The sequence below is a fragment of the Ornithorhynchus anatinus genome, chromosome 3 (genome assembly GCF_004115215.2).
Source record: "Ornithorhynchus anatinus isolate Pmale09 chromosome 3, mOrnAna1.pri.v4, whole genome shotgun sequence".
NCBI lineage: Eukaryota > Metazoa > Chordata > Mammalia > Monotremata > Ornithorhynchidae > Ornithorhynchus > Ornithorhynchus anatinus.
Genome location: NC_041730.1, coordinates 13,269,332 through 13,286,447, shown reverse-complemented (window position 1 = coordinate 13,286,447; position 17,116 = coordinate 13,269,332). Strand labels below are relative to the sequence as shown.

The following is a 17,116-nucleotide window of genomic DNA, read 5'->3' as shown; positions in this document are numbered from 1 at the left end:
GAATTAGCAGACATGTTTCCTGCCCATAATGTAGATTCCCTCTCCCTCTACTTTTCTTGCTGTTTTTCCCTTCCTGTGTCATCCTTTCTTTCCTCCCCACTTCCCCTTTTTTAATGGTATTTGTTAAGTGCTTATTATGTGTCAAGCACTGTTCTAAGCACTGCTGTGGTAGATACGTATTTATCAGGTTGGACCCAGTCCCTGTCCCAAATGGGGTTTATACAGTACAAACTGGAGGAAAAAGCATTTAATCCCCATTTTACAGCTGAGGTAACTAACCACAGGTAAGTTAAGTGACTTACACAAGGTCATACAACTGACAAGTGACAGAGCTGGGACTAGAACCCAGGTCCTTTGACTCCCAGGCAAACGCCCTTTCCACTAGACCATGCTACTTCCCTTCCCATTCTCTTCTTTTGGCAGTTTCTAATTCCTTCTTTATGTTTCATCCTTCAGAGATTGCTAATAAATAATAATAATTATTAAGCGCTTACTATGTGCCAAGCAATGTTCTAAGCACTGGGGTAGATACAAGTTAATCAGGTTGGACACAGTCCCTGTGCCACGTGGGGTTCATACTCTTAATCCCCATTTTACAGATGAGGTAACTGAGTCCCAGAGAAGTGAATTGCCCAAGGTCACACGGCAGACATGTGGCGGAGTCAGGATTAGAATCCAGGTCCTTCTAACTCCCAAGTCCGTGCTCTATCCAGTAAGACATGCTGCTATCAAGGGAATCTTTTGGGTGAGCTGACTACTGTTTTGAGAAAGTGGAGAGTCAAGACTCAATCAGTCCGTGAGTGATATTTGTTGAACGCTTGCTGTGAACAGAACATTGCATTATTCCCATCTCGTGAACACGGGCCAAGGTAACAGATAATCACAGAGTCATGAATATCTGGCTGTTGGTTGTGTGGTGAATTCCCCAGGCTGGCAAAATTCATTCAGTGTTGCAGCAAGTGGCTTTTTTGTTTTTTGTTGTTTTTTTTTAAAACTCCCCCTCTCCCCCCGCACTGGTGACAGTGACGAGACAGCTGAAGCTTTCTAAAAATAAACAGCCACTCTGTTCTTCTTTTCCTTAAAAAAACCCAAACCTATGGCCCCCATCCTTTCCATCCCCAGCTTCCTCAAGCTAATCAAAGATTAATATAGGTGTGTTGTACCGGTGATTCTAACAAAAGGGAAAGGATTTTTCCGGGATGACAGGAAACGGTAACGGGCCATGGAACGATCGGGAGCAGGACAGAACAAAGACTCGGTCTTCAGTGGTTGCCAAAAATAGAAAAATTGGCTGCCGGGGCTCACCTGGCAGGGAGCCTGCCTCGGGAGTGGATTTGTAACCACGGTGCCCACCTGACAGAGCTTTGAAAAGAGATGGCAGCACGGGCACTGGGGGAAGTGATCATTGTGAGGATAACAGAGGAATGCACTCTCTCATCTCTCTGCCCCTCTATTCTCCATCCTCAGAAAGGCCCTTTTTTGTGGTATTTGTTAAGTGCCTACTCTGTGGCAAGCACTGTACCAAGTGCTGGGGTTGATACAAGATAGGTTGGGCAAAGTCCCTGTCTTTGGTAGGGCTCATCTTAATCTTCATTTCACAGGTGAGGGAACTTGTCTAAGTGACTCACCCAAGGTCACCCAGCAGACCAGTGGTGCATCTGGAATTAGAACCCAGGCCCTCTGATTGTTAAGCCCGTACTCTTTCCACTAGGCCACACTGGTTCAAAAATGGCCCATGTTATGCCCCCTCAGACTAACGAATCTCATTGTGGGCAGGGAATCCCAGTATTTATTGTTGAATTATACTTTCCAAAGTGCTTAATACAGTACTCTGCCCACAATAAGCACTCAATAAATACAATTGAATGAATGAATTTAATGATCTGTGCTGGGTGACCCGTTCATTTTTTTTTTTAGGAGGTCGCACCATAGAACTGGGGGGTCCTTTTTGCTTCCGGCTACGTACCTCTTCCCCCACCTCTTCAGACCGTGTGCCCCTTATGGGACAGGAACCAGGTCTGATCTGATTATCCTCTATGTACTCCAGTGTTTCCCCTCTCAGGATGGCACCTGGAGCGTTTCCAGTACTCTACCAGTCTCAGCTATGGGAGGGAGAGTCAAGCAGAGGCATATCCATTCCATTCCTAGCTCCGGCAGTGGCTAGCGAGTGGAAGGCAAACTGCTACAAGTCCAAACTTCTGTGTGCTGGGCAGCAGTGGCACGGGAGAGTTGAGGGTAGAGACTCAAGTTTATTGTGCCCAAGGAGGTGATGATAAACAACATCCTTAATATTTATCAAGAAAACTCTGTGGATATATTACCAGAATAACTGCAGATGGAGAGTGGGGTATTCTGGGAGAGATGGGTCCATGGAGTCGCTGTGGGTCAGAAAGGACTTGAAAGCATGAGACAAGACCCCAGTGCTTAGCACAGAGCTTGACTCAGAGTAAGCCTGTAACTAATACCACCAGCATTATTGTTATTGCTGAGGACCAGCTCCAGGTAACAGGCAGAGAATTAGGAAGGGGAAGTCCAATTCTGTTGTATTGTACTCTCCCAAGCATTTATTGCAGTGTTCTGCACACAGTAAGTGCTCAGTGAATACCACTGATTGATTAATAACTGGGCAGCTGAGGGTGTGGGGGTGGGGTTGATTAGATCTATTGGGCAAGGCTTTGTGCCTCAGATACCTCATTTTTTTAAAAAAATGGTATTTGTTGTGCTTATTATGTGTCAGGCATGTACCAAGCACTGGAGAAGGTACAAGCTAATCCAGCTGGACACAGTCCATGTCCACATGGAGCTTCAAAACCTTAATCCCCATTTTATAGATGAGGTAACTGAGGCAAAGAGAAGTGAAGTGACTTACCCAGGATCACACCACAGATGTGGTAGAGTCAGGATTAGAACCCGTGTCCTTCTAACTCCCAGACTAGTGCCCTAACTAGTAGACCATGCTTCTTCTCGGTAAAATGGAGATTAAGACTGCGACCCCCACGTGGGACATGGACTGTGTCCAACCCGATTAACTTGTATCTATCTCAGCGCCTAGTACAGCACCTAGTACACATAGTAAGTGCCTAACAAAAGCCATAATAAAAAGGAAAAACCTGCCGGACAGTTCGTGGCTGGCTGCTTCTGTGGAGGGAGCACAGAAGCCTTCGGAAGATGCCTGCCTTTCTTCTCTGATCAGGCAGCAAAGCCACAGAGTGCCAGGAGAATGCCTGGGTCCGCACGGAGGATTAGCCTTGAGGAGCGGGTCAGCCTGGCTACAACTTTGGGTGACGCATTGGGCAGAGCTTCTGCTGCCCTGCTCAAGGACTCTGCATGATTAATCTTCTGGGACCCCAACCAGCTCTAGTTTGTAATATTCTCCTTCCTACTTAGCCTGGGAGCCCCATGTGGGTCAGGGGTTGTATCTGACCTGATTATCCCTTAGCTACCCCAATCAATCATATTTATTGAGCGCTCAGTCTGGTCCAGTGGAAAGGGCACAGGCTTGGAAGTCAGAAGGTACTGGATTCTAATTCTGACGCTGCTACTTGCCTGTAGTGTGACCTTCTCCAAGTTATTTTTTCTTTGGGCCTCAGTTACCTCATCTGTAAAATGGAGATTAAGACTGTGAGCCACATAGGACATGGACTGTGTTCAACCTGATTAGCTTGTATCCATCCCAGTGCTAAGTTAAGTGCTTAATAAGTGCTTAACAAATGCCACAGTTATTATTGTTATTGCAGAGTTGGGAGACACATTCCCTGCCCACAGTGAGTTTACAGTCTAGAGGGGTAGGCAGACGTGAATATAAATAAATTCCAAGCTTGGTGTTAGTAAGCGCTTCACAAATACCGTAATAATAATGGAGAGAGGCAGCCGATAGAGGCAAGCTGGTTAATTACACAATGCAGTGACTCCTCCGCTTTTCTGTTTTGGTTTTGGAAACCAAGAAGATGGCTCATGGGAATGGCTTCCAGCCCTAGGATGGATGCCATCCTGTCAGATCCAAGTGGTTTGGACACCCCTCAGACTTCTCTGAGTAGCCTTGGGTGGTAAGAGAACAATGGGAGGAGGGGGGTTGAGGCAAGAAGCAGATTTTTGTAATCATCTTCAAGCTGAGGATGAGGGAAAAAGGTTTGCTGAGCAAGGCCCCCCGATGCTTTGTCATAATTACTTCTGTGCACAGTGATCGCAGGGCAGGGACAACTTTGCTGTTCAGGTGTGCAACAGAGGATATAACTGGTTGCCCATTCCCAGAATTGATTTTAGAAGTCTATCCCTCACAGAGCCAGCCTTAGAGGCTGAGGGCACGAGGTCAGATACCCGAGCTCATTACAGGCAGGGAAACTAACACTGTTGTATTGTACTCTCCCAGGTGCTTAGTACAGTTCTCTGCTCATAGTAAGTGCTCAATAAATACCATTGACTGATTGACTTCCATGTCCTTCCCTCTGCAGGTGTTTCTGCCAGCTCCCACTGGCTCCACGTGGCCTGTGGGATTGATTTTATTTTTAATTAATTTGGGGGCTGTGGTTGCTGCAGCTGCTGCCAGCTGCACCCTCATTTTGCCAATCAACTTCAGGGATGGTGACATGGTTTATTTTAGGAAGTGGAATGTGTGGAAATGGGAAAGTTTCAGAAGGCTGTCAGTTGGCTGCAGGGACTTGTCAGAGAAGGGGCTATAGTGGGGGAAGGAAAAGAGACCCTAAGGATGAATGAATAGTGGTCTTCATTTTGGTATGTTCTAAGGAGTCTGGGCCAGCTGTCCCCCATCTTCATTGCGTGTAGGAGAGAAAATTGGTGTAAATTATTATTATTTTTTAATGGTATTAAGTGCTTACTATGTACCAGGTACTGTACTAAGCACTGGCATTGGACACAGTCTCTGTCCCACATGGGGTTAACGGTCATAATCCCCGTTTTATAGATGAGAGAAGTGAGGCACAGAGAAACTAAGTGACTTGCCTAAGGTCACCCAGCAGACAAGTGGCAGAGACGGGAATAGAACCCAGTTCTTTCTGACTCCCAGACCCATGTCACTATATATTGACATAAGATAGTAATTCATGCCTGAAAGGGTTATTAGATATCGAAATACATGCCTTATTGAAGACACATCTCCTCCAAGAGGCCTTCCCAGACTAAACCTCACTTTTCCTCATCTTCCACTCCCATTTTTGTTGCCCTGACTTGCTCTCTTTGCTCTCCCACCCCCTCTGAGCCCCACAGCACTTATGTATATGTGTCATTAAATTTATTTGTATTGATGTCTGTCTCCCCTTTCTAGACTATGAGCTTGTTGTGGGCAGAGATTACTTCTCTTCACTGCTGTATTGTACTTTCCCAAGTGCTTAGTACAGTGCTGTGCACACAGTAAGCACTTAATAAATATGATTGAATGAATAAATGAATGAATGAAACAGGCAGCATAGGTTAGGAATAGTATGGACTCTCTTTCCCAGAGAGCATTAAGAATTGGGGGAGTCCCTACCTTGGCTGTGTTTTATGCCACCTGGAGGCAGGGTAATGGGGGGGGTTGACCCCTGAAGGTCCTTACAGTTCTAGTGCTTGTGCCTTGCCCTCGGATTCACCTGGAGATCACTGTATTATTATTTTATTATTGTATTTTGAAGTGCTTATTATGTGTCAAGCACTGTTCTAAGCTCCAGGGTAGATACAGGTTAATCAGGTGGGTTACGGTCCCCATCCCTTATGGGGTTCACAGTCTAAGGAGGAGGGGGAAGAGGTAGTCAATCCCATTTTACAGATGAGGAAACTGAGGCACAGAGAAGCGAACTGACTTGCTCAAGGTAACACTGCAGCCAGGTGGCAGAGCTGGGATTAGAACCCAGGTCCTATGCCTCCCAGGCCTGTGCTCTTTCCACTAGGCCCCACTGCTTCATGGTTTAGTGAATGGAGCACGGGCCTGAAAGTCAGAAGGTCATGGGTTCTAATTCTGGTTTCATCACTTGTCTGCTGTATGACCTTGGCCAAGTCACTTCACTTCTCTGGGCCTTAGTCACCTCATCTGTAAATTGGGGAGAGCGACTGTGTCCAACCCGATTTGCTTGTGCCTACCCCAGCACTTAATGCAGTGCCTGGCACGTAGTAAGCACTTAACAAATAACACAATCATTGTTATTACTATTATTATTAATAATGTTTGACCTTTTTTTAATTAAGTTTAGGAGCCAATTTAAAAAGTGCTGGATGTAAATTTTATTTTTATTCCTCTTCGTATGTATCGGCCCTATCCTGATGCTTGAAGTGAACTACATCTGAAGGTTTTTTTTTTTTTATGAATCCACAGAGAGATCAAACTTGTCGCATAGTAGCACAGTGGTGCTTCCTTCCTAGGGCTGAGAGAATCTTAGGGCAAAGTGTTTGTGTGTGTGTGTGTGTGTGCGCGCGCGCGCACGTGTGTTTTGGGGGAACCGGGGGTGAGAGATTAGGCACTTATCCTAGCAGGAGTACTGCATCGGCCTCCTTACTGACCTTCCTGCCTCTCTTGTCTTCCCTCCCTAATCCACACTTCACTCTGCTGCTGAGATCTTTTTTCCCTAAGTATTGTTTTGCATCTGTCTCCCAACTCCTCAAAAACCTTCAACGGTTGCCCATTCCTCTCCACATCAAGCAGAAAATCCTGACCAAATGATATAAAGTCCTCACTTGTCCTCTCTTTCTCCTTCCTACATATACACTCTCTTCCTCCAGTACACCCCAGCTCATACTCTTGGCTCCTCTAAAGCCAACCTACTCACTGTGCCTCATTCACGTCTCTCTAGCCGCTGACTTCTTGCGCCTATCCTCTCTTCTGCCTGGAACACCCTCCCCCTTCACATTCGGCAGACTCCTGCTCTCACCATCTTTAAAGCCCTTCTGAAATCACATCTCCAGGAGACCAGAAGACATAAGGCCTAGTGGAAAGAGTGTGGGTCTGGGAGTCTGCAGACCTGGGTTCTGATCCTGGATCTGTCAATGGCTTGCTGTGGGACTTTGGGCAAGTCACTTCACTTCTTTCATCTGTAAAATGGGAATTAAGAATGAGAGCCCCATGTGGGACATGGGCTGTGTCCAACCTTGTATCTACCCTAGTGCTTAATACATTGCCTGGCACACAGTGTGTAACAAATACGTTAAAAAAAATCTTCCTCTATAGTCTGAAACTTCCTGAGCAAAAGTTCTCTGACCCCATGCTGTCGGTTATGTTTCCCAAGCCTCTCCCTCAGGTAACTGGTGTATTTATGCCCCAAGCTTTTAGCTACTGCCAGAGTAACGGCTTAATTTTCTCACCACGTGTTGTGTATAATGTGATGGGAAAGATCCTTGGTCACGTTTGAAGTGTGAGAGTTTATTTAACCTGTGGTCTTTCAAGAAGTCATGGTTATAAAGGTTGCACCTGTCTTCCTTGGGCGCCCGAAAGGAATACGTACCATCAGCAACAGCAGAAATCTCGTCCGAATAAGATTATTTATAGGTTTGAATTTGCTTAATGAAACCTACGTAAAGCTAGCAAAATCTACCACCCTTTGCGACCAGATGTAGCATCCAACTGAAGAGCGGCGTGCAGGTTGTACCTCTTTCTAGTTCTGGATGAGATTTGGGTGTGAAGCCATGTATCCTAGTGGAAAGAGGACAAGCCTGGATGTCAGGGGACCTGTTTTCTAATCCCAGCCCTGCCCCTTGTCTGCTCTGTGACTGTGGGCTGGTAGGTTAACTTCTGGGGGCTTCAGTTTCCTCATCTTTAAAATGGGGATTCATTATCGACTCTCCCTCCTGCTTAAACTAGGAGCCCCAAGTGGGACAGCAATTGTGTTCAGTCTTTATCCGCCTCAGCGCTTAATGCAGTTCTTGGCATGTAGTAAGATCTTAACAAATACCACAAATTATGATTTATTATTTTTATTGTTCGTGTTTGGATCAGATGTCTGTCTAACTCCTCAAGCCCATTTTATTCTGTTGTAATTTTGTGTTGTTTCATTTATCATATAGCTTTATGCCAGTACATACAGGCTTCTAAAGCCAGAGGTGGTGCCAGCCCTTTCATTTCCAGTGCCGCAGAAGGTAAAACAAACCCAACCAAGGACACGCAAAGCGTTCTGGTGGCTCTTATGTCTCTGTCTAGTGGCATTCTGTGCCTTTTGACCTTCTAAAATTTCAGCTCCTCTTTGAATTGGAGTCTTTCAGATCTGCCTTTCTCTAGGTGGTGGGTTCTCTGATTTTATTTCCTCTCTTTTTCCTCTTTTTTCCTCTTTCAAGGTTCCCGCCTTGGGGTGGAGGGTGGGGAGGGAAGAGGAATCTTGAGATATTTCAGATATTTCTGAATCAACAAGATCTCTCTTTGGTTTTGCTTCTTTATCTTTTGTCCTCTCCTTTTTTTTTATCTCTTTGTGCTTTTTGAAGATCATAAAAATGCAGATTGCATTCTGAATTTAAAGTAATTTATGCATTTGCAATGGCATCAGAGGAATACTAAGCAACTTGATCTTGGCTCAAGGTGCTTGTAATTGATGAAAACCCTAGGCAAACCTCATCCCTCTAATTTCCTCTACTCCCCCAGATACTAAGCATCGGTTTGTTGCTAATGATTGAATTTAATGAAGAGCACAGACGGATAACGATGTCCGACATAATCAATGCTAAAACTTCTCCACTGCTTTAATTGCCTAATAACTTTGCTGCATTTCCTGACTACCATGGATGGATTGTTGCCTCTATTTACCCTCTTGGCTTCATGACTGCGTGCTGTTGTCCTGTTGGGCTCAAGCCCCTGATCAGCGGGTGGGCCACATGAAGCTATTAATGAGGCTTTGTTGCATTCTTTCTCTTCCAGGGGAAAATTTTGAGCAGACACCTCTGAGGCGAACGTTCAAGTCCAAGGTTCTCGCCCGTTATCCTGACAACGTGGAGTGGAATCCCTTTGACCAGGATGCAGTGGGAATGGTCAGTAACTCGCAGCTGATGGACATGCCTGATCCCGAAAGAAGCAGCATGATCTAGCGGAGAGAGTATGGGCCTGGTAGTTAGAGGACCTGGGTTCTAATCCTGATCCACCACTTGGCAACTGGGTGACCTTGAGCAAGTCACTTCTTCTCTGCGCCTCAGTTATCCTGTTTATAAAATGGGGATGAAGACTGTGCCCCCTTTGTGGGATATGGACTGGGTCCAACCCTATTGGCTTTTAGCTACCCTAGTGCTTAGTACAGTGTCTGGATAAGTAAGTGTTTTAACGGATACCTTTTCTTTTTTCTTAAAAAAAGAGTCATTCCTAGTGGCTAAAGTCCAGGGGAAGATAACGGTAGTCTAAGATGTTGCTTTTGATGTTTTGGCCAATCCTTTTTGTTAAAACTTGAACTTTAAAAAGTTGCAGCACCACACCATTCATTCATTCAAACGTACTTATTGAGCACTCACTGTGTGCAGAACACTGTCGTAAGTGCTTGGTAAAGTATAACACAGCAGTAAACAGTGACATTATCTGCCCACAATGAACTTACAGTCTAGAGATCCAGTGGTTGCCCATCCACCTCTGTATCAAACAAAAACTCCTCACCATTGGCTTTAAAGCTCTCTATCACCTTGCCCTCCTACCTCATCTCTCTTCCCTCCTTCTACAACCCAGTCGCCACACTTCGCTTTTCTAGTGCTAACCTTCTCACTGTGCCTCCATCTTGCCTATCTTGTGCTAACCTTCTCACCTCCATCTTTCCTATCTTACCACCTTACCCTCCCAGGTCTCGCCTCTGGCCTGGAATGCCCTTCCTCCTCAAATTCGGCAGATAATTACTCTCCCCTACCCCCCACTTCAAAGCCTTATTGAAGGCACATCTCCAAGAGGCTTTCCCAGACTAAGCCCCACTTTTCCTCATCTCCCTCTCCTTTCTGTGTTGCCTTGACTTGTTCCCGTTGTTCATCCCCGCTCCCAGCCCCACAGCACTTATGTACATGTCTGTAATTTTATTTATTTGTATTGATGTCTGTCTGCCCCCCCAGACCTTAAGCTCGTTGTGGGCAGGGAATGTCACTGTTTATTGTGTTGTACTTTCCCAAGCACTTAGTACAGTGCCCTGCACACAGTAAGTGCTCAATAAATATGATTGAATGAATGGAGATAATAATTATGGTATTTAAGCGCTTAACTGTATTGATAAATGCTACTGGGCAGCTAAACAGCTTTAGAAGATGTCAACTGAAATATTTAGCTTTTGAACAGTGTGCTTTGCACATAGTAAGCGCTCAATAAATGCAGTTGAATGAATGAATAAAGATGGTGAAGTCACCATGGCTCTATCATAAAATTCAGTGCGCTCCCTAATAAAGGAGCAAAGACTGGCTTCCCTCTCTGCTTTCTCCAGTGTTGATCCTCTAGACCTTAAGCTCAATGTGGGCAGGGAACGTATCTACCAACTTTGTTATATTGTACTCTCCCAAGCACTTGGTACAGTGTCCTGCACATAGTACGCGCTCAATAAATACCATCGACTGATAAAACATACTAGTGTTTGATCTAAGATTATTTACCATCTCCACTGTAATTTTATGCAGGCATTATAACTTGAATGGCAGGAAGGAAATGGAATTTAGATCTCACGATAAGGTAAATGTCCAAGTTCAGGGCACCCAGAGACTTTGGTCATTGTGGCTGTTTATTCATCATCATCATCATCATCATCAGTATTTATTTGAGCATCCACTCTGTGCAGAGCATTGTATTAAGTGTTTGCGAGGGTACATAAGAGTTAGCAGTCACAGTCCCCCCTCAAGGGCATTAATAATTTGGTAAATGTTAAGTGCTTACTATGTGGCAGGCACTGTACTAAGCGGGAGACAGGCACTAAGTAAATCAATTAGGGGGAGTGATAAGTCATCTACTTTGTGCTTTGGGTACAGTGGGAATTTAAATATTTAAATGCAGTGGAAATACCAAGGAAATTGGCAATACAGAATGGGGAGAAGAGAGATGACTTGGGTAAGGCCAGCTGGAGAGATGTGATCTCAGAAAGGCTTTGCTGGGAGACAGGAGCTGGGATCTGTCAGATACAAAGGGGTGGGAGTTCCAGGCAGCAGGGAGGATGTGAGCAATAGGCTAGAAGAGGGAGGGATGAGACAGTTTTGCAGGTTTTGCAGCTGCACCACCCAAGCTTCATAATTCCTCCAGTGAGGTCCGGCTAATGGCGGAGGGTCGGGGGGCAGGCTTGCCTTCAAAACTGAGCGTTCAGTATGCATCTGGCCTCGTGTATTCAACTTCTGTTACTCAAGAGCAGACAGCAAATCTTCCTCCTCATTCTGTGGCACTTCATTGCTCTATGCAAAATTTTCGATTTTGTTTTATTTAAGAGGCTTTCTGGCTTCTCCTGTTTCTTAATTGGCCTGGCTCTCTTATCTTCTTTGAGTGTGTTGGTGCCATCACATGATATTTTCTTCTTCACAAAAGAATCAAATGTGCCCTCAACCTCTGACAAAGGGGTGTTGAGTGTCTTGTTTCTTCCTTTTTTGCCACAGAGCTTTTCAGTCAATCACTGATACTTATTGAGTGCTTACTATGTGCAGAGCACTTGGGAGAGTTCCACCTCTCGGAACACCTTTTTTGTACACCCTTGTGGATTTTTGTTTGTTTTAGATTTTTTTAATGGTATTGTCTACAGAATCAGTAGACACATTCCTTGTCCGTAATGCACTTCAAGGATAATAATAATAATGATTATGGCATTTGTTAAGCATTTACTAGGTGCCAGGCACTGTACTAAGCGCTGGAGTGGATACAAGCAAATTAAGTTAGACACAGCCCCTGCCCCATGTGGGGCTCACAGTTTCAATCCCCATTTTACTGATGAGGTGACTGAGGCCCAGGAAAGGGAAGTGACTTGCCCAAAGGCACACAGCAGACAAGTGGCAGATCTGGGACTAGAATCCATGATCCTCTGACTCCCAGGCCCGAGCTCTATCCACTGCGCCATCTAACCTCTCATGCTCCTCAACTGCCATGATGGTTTATTGAAACCGTAATGGTTCTAGAATGGTAGGAAACAACAATAATAATAATATTAATTACGGTATTTGTTAAACGCTTATAAGGAGTGGAGCACTGTTTTAGATGCTAGAGCAGATAGAAGATAATCCAGTCAGGCACGAGCCCTCTCCCACCCGGGACTCATGATGTTTTCCTGAGACCACCAGGGATCCTTATAAATTTTAAATTTTGGTTCTTGGGGACCTACTAATCAGGCTCTCTGAAACATTAAACATTGAGTACAGTGCTCTGCACAGAGTAAGCACTTAATAAATGCTGATGATGGATTGGTGGTTGGAAATTTTTCAAGCATGGCTTCTGTTTCATTCATTTGGGGTTTTCTCCACATGCTATTTCAGTTTTGTCTTTTACTTGGCGGGGGGGCCCTTCATTGTAGGTTTTAATCTTTTATTTTTTTCCCCAGGAATTTATCAGAGTTTGCCACAATAAAAAAACAAGGAAAGTTGGTGTGGGTGAAAAAGGCAGAGCACTGTAGTGGATAGGAAACCAATGCTCTAATGCTCTAATGTAGGGAAACCAATGTAGGGAAGCAGCGTGGCTCAGAGGAAAGAGCCCGGGCTTTGGAGTCAGAGATCATGGGTTCGAATGCCGGATCTGCCACCTGTCAGCTGTGTGACTGTGGGCAAGTCACTTAACTTCTCTGTGCCTCAGTTCCCTCATCTGTAAAATGGGGATTAAGACTGTGAGCCCCACATGGGACAACCTGATTCCCCTGTGTCTACCCCAGTGCTTAGAACAGTGCTCTGCACATAGTAAGCGCTTAACAAATACCAATGTGCAGCGCTGATCTGTGTGGATTCCCCAAAAAGGAAGAAGAGTTGGCTCCAAGCACTCCTGTTTTGTCTATAACGTGACTCTGGCTGTCCTGGGGAAGTTTGCAATCGAGGCCTTCAAGCAGCTGAAAATTGGCCAGTGGTCTCATTCCCGAGGGGCTCGGTGCCATGGAGATGTCTAGGGCCTGCAAAAATCGATTGGCAAGCCTACCTTACCTCCCTCCTCGTTTCCTCACCACAAAATCAATTTTACTTTGTATTCTCAAATCTCCTGTATTGAGAAGAGGCTTTAAGAGTGCAATCCTAAGGGCGGAGTAGTGTAGACCCATATAAATCACAGTTTTGTTCTTGTATTTGACACCTTTGTCCGCATAGCCTGACAAGGTGTGGCTTCTTCACAGAGGGAGAATTGGGCAGAGTAGTTGGGAAAAACCCAACATGTCGTGGGAGGGCCTCAAATAAATTAGGTTGGACTGGTGAGAAATGGGTGGCTGAACTTGAATGGTACCATCAGTGGTAATGAGCTCTTACTGTGTGCAGAGCACTGTACTAAGGACTTGGGAGAGTCTAATACAACAGAATTGGTAGACACTTTCCCTGCCCACAACAAGTCCAAAGGGGGGAGCAGACATCTAGCAGCATTATATTACATTTATCATCTATCAGGAATCTACAGATGTGCAAGGGCTAGACCAAATCCAGAATTAGGCACATCAGTTGCCCACAGAATGCGGAATAGTTATAGTTGAGTCCACAGTTGGCAGGTAAGCACTGACGCTGGACGGGCCACCCTGGAGAAGATGTGGAGGGAGTCTAGTGAAGCTTTTAACGAACGGTAGCCTGTTTACTGCTCTCGTCCCTGCAGCCGTTCGAAAAGCTCGTTGCCTCCGTCCAGCATCAGGAAAGAAGCAGCCAACCATCAGCTGATTGTGGAATTTCGTCACTTCCCATTTCTGATTTTAAGTGCTTAACAAGTACCATAATTATTATTATTATTTTGCAGCTGTGCATGCCCAAGGGGCTGGCATTCAAGACCCAGGCGGACCCCAGGGACCCCCAGTTCCACTCTTTTATCATCACCCGGGAAGACGGCTCGCGGACGTTCGGCTTCTCCCTGACGTTTTACGAGGAGGTGACCAGCAAGCAGATCTGCAGCGCCATGCAGACGCTCTACCACATGCACAATGCCGAGTACGACGTGTTCCACGTGGCCCCATCCGATGGTGGGGAGGGCAGGGGGGACTCCGAGGACTGCGACGCCACCCCCGGGACCAAACTGCAGCGCTTCAACTCGTACGACATCAGCCGGGACACGCTCTACGTATCCAAGTGCATCTGCCTCATCGCCCCCATGTCCTTCATGAAGGCCTGCAGGCGGGTATTGGAGCAGCTCCACCAGGCAGTCACCTCGCCCCAGCCTCCACCCCTCCCCCTCGAGAGCTACATCTACAACATCCTCTACGAGGTGCCCCTCCCTCCTCCCGGGCGGTCCCTGAAATTCTCGGGGGTCTATGGACCCATCGTCTGCCAGAGGCCGAGCACCGGCGAGTTGCCCCTCTTCGACTTCCCCGTGAGGGAGGTTTTTGAGCTGCTCGGCGTGGAGAACGTACTCCAGCTCTTTACCTGCGCCCTCTTGGAGTTTCAGATCCTGCTGTACTCACAGCGTAAGTCAGCCGGTTGCTTCCTCTGCTGCCTCGGGGCCGCCCTGTCTCTTCCCCCCCGTAACCCCGGTCCAAATGGATTCTACCCTAGAAGTCCTAGAGAAGCAGGAGAAGCAGCGTGGCTCAGTGGAAAGAGCATGGGCTTTGGAGTCAGGGCTCATGAGTTCGAATCCCAGCTCTGCCACTTGTTGGCTGTGTGACTGTGGGCAAGTCACTTAACTTCTCTGTGCCTCAGTTCCCTCATCTGTAAAATGGGGATTAAGACTGTGAGCCCCACGTGGGACAACCTGATTCCCCTATGTCTACCCCAGCGCTTAGAACAGTGCTCGGCACATAGTAAGCACTTAACAAATACCAACATTAACATTAAGTCCATCAGGCCTGTCACTTGAAAAACTCTGTGACCTTGGGTGAGTTGCTTAGCTTCTCTGTGCCTCACTTCTCTCATCTGTAAAATGGTGTTGAAGACTGTGAGACCTGAGTGGGACAGGGACTGTGTCCAACCCAATTAGCTTGTATCTACCCCAGTGCTTAATATAGTTCCTGACGCATAGTGAGTGCTTAATAAATACCATTAAAAAAAACCAAAATATGTAGGTGTCCGCTGACCTGTTGGACAGAGGCTGCAGACTGCATTCCTTGGAAACGATGCCAGGGAGGGTCTCTGTTGGGAGGAAGGGTGGAGAGAAGACCCCAGCTCTGTGGTGGTCAATCATTCAGTCAATGACTAGAGGTAGTGTTTTGTGCCATCTTCATATCCTATCCCGATAGCCCACCCGCTGCAACGTGTCCATAAAACGACATGTGATGTTTCTCATTTTGGGCCTTTTAACATGTATGCCAATTGACTGTGACATGGACTCTAACCACACAAAGGAGTTTCACACTGGGGAGTGAAAGGAATCAGCCCAACGTGGGTGAAAATCTCTAAAATTGCTGCATCTCCCACTGCAATTGGTTCTGCTCTGTCTGATTCTCTAGTCGATTTATTGAGCTCTTCCTCTGTGCAGAGCACTGTACTGAGTGCTTGGGAGAGAGCAGTGTAACAGAGTTGGGAGATAATAATAATGTTGGTATTTGTTAAGCGCTTACTATGTGCCGAGCACTGTTCTAAGCACTGGGGTAGACACGGGAATCAGGTTGTCCCACGTGGGGCTCACAGTCTTAATCCCCATTTTACAGATGAGGGAACTGAGGCACAGAGAAGTTAAGTGACTTGCCCACAGTCACACAGCCGACAAGTGGCAGAGCTGGGATTCGAACTCATGAGCCCTGACTCCAAAGCCCGTGCTCTTTCCACTGAGCCACGTTTCCTGACCACAACAAGCTTGTTGTCAAGACGGGGAGATGGACATTAAGAGAAATAAGTAAATAACAGTTGTGGACATGAGTGCTGTGTGACAGGGAGGGAGGAATAAAGGGTGCATTCCAAGTGAAAGGGTGATGCAGAAGGGAGTGGGAGAATAGGAAATGAGGGTTTAGACAGGGAAGGCCTCTTGGAGGAGACGTGCTTCTCATAAGACTTTGAAGGTGGGGAGAGTGATCAGATATGAAGAGGGAAGGTGTTCCAGGCCAGAGGCAGGATGTGGGCGAGAGGTCGGCAGCAAGATAGATGAGATCGGGGTACAATGAGTACATTTGTAGAGTCTCTTTGTGAAGCGAGTCCTTAGGGAAGGAAGATGGGTGCTGGGGAATCCATCAGACATACATCTTGCCTTTCCTTGGGAAATTGGCCCAGTTATGTGAAGAATCCTCATCTTTATTCACATAGGATATTGTCATTATATTATTGAAGTATAACTGGCAGTAGTCCTTTGTCAAAGATGAGTTCAAGGAGCTCTGAGGTTGCCCTGGTGGTGTTGCTTAGCCAAGATTTGCGAGTGGTTGCAGAATGAAAGGTACGGTAAATCAGGTTTTCTGTCTTTAGCAACACAAGTAAATTGGGAAAAATGCTGATTTTCCTCCCTCAGCCTCTGCCAGAAGGAGTGATAATCCCATCGGGCTTTGCTCTGCTTCCATTTGTCAAAAGTAATTGCTCATTACAAAATTATGGGAGCTGTGGGCAAGCCCACACAGTTGCCAGGATTTGGAGTCTCTGCAGTTAGTTGGAATGTACTGGTGGCAAATGACCTTTGGCTGCTTCATGTTTATTGTTTTCACCTTCTTTTCATCCATATTCAATCACATTTATTAAGTACTTACTCTGTGCAGAGCACTATGCTAAGTGCTTGGGAAAGTACAGTACAACAATGAACAGTGACATTCCCTGCCCACAACGAGCTCACAGTCTACAGGCAGGGAGACAAACATCAATAGAAATAAAGTTACAGATATATACATAGTTGCTGTGGGGCGGGTATCGGGGGGAAGAGCAAAGGGAGCAAGTCAGGGTGATGCCGAAGGGAGTGGGAGATGAGGAAAAGTGGGGCTTAGTTTGGGAAGGCATCTTGGAGGAGATGTGCCTGCAATAAGCTCTGAATGGGGGGAGGGTAATTCTTGGAACACACCAGTGGACAAATCGAGTGCAGTGGATAATAATAATAATGACAGTGGTATTTGTTAAGCACTTACTCTGTGCCAAGCATTGTTTTAAGCACTGAGAGAGATACAAGGTAATCAGGTTGGCTCTCGTGGGGTTTACAGTCTTAATCCCCATT

At 46.1% G+C, this 17,116-nt stretch overlaps 1 protein-coding gene and 1 non-coding gene across 5 annotated transcripts in view; both read left to right on the top strand.

Annotated features, from left to right (window-relative positions):
* The window catches only part of DENND5A (DENN domain containing 5A), a 111,193-nt gene that overhangs the window by 26,772 nt on the left and 67,305 nt on the right, over positions 1-17,116 (top strand). For 2 of the 4 annotated variants that reach the window (XM_029060535.1, XM_029060532.1), the window contains exons 2-4: positions 7,987-8,058; positions 8,828-8,937; positions 13,802-14,462. In XM_029060535.1, coding sequence (XP_028916368.1) covers positions 7,987-8,058; positions 8,828-8,937; positions 13,802-14,462 — 843 coding nt within the window. The remainder of the gene's footprint in view (positions 1-7,986; positions 8,059-8,827; positions 8,938-13,801; positions 14,463-17,116) is intronic. The other 2 variants (XM_029060536.1, XM_029060534.1) reach the window with 1 other exon arrangement.
* LOC114810757 lies at positions 2,053-2,190 on the top strand. The gene has a single exon (XR_003758452.1). It is a non-coding gene; the product is annotated as a small nucleolar RNA SNORA7 (small nucleolar RNA).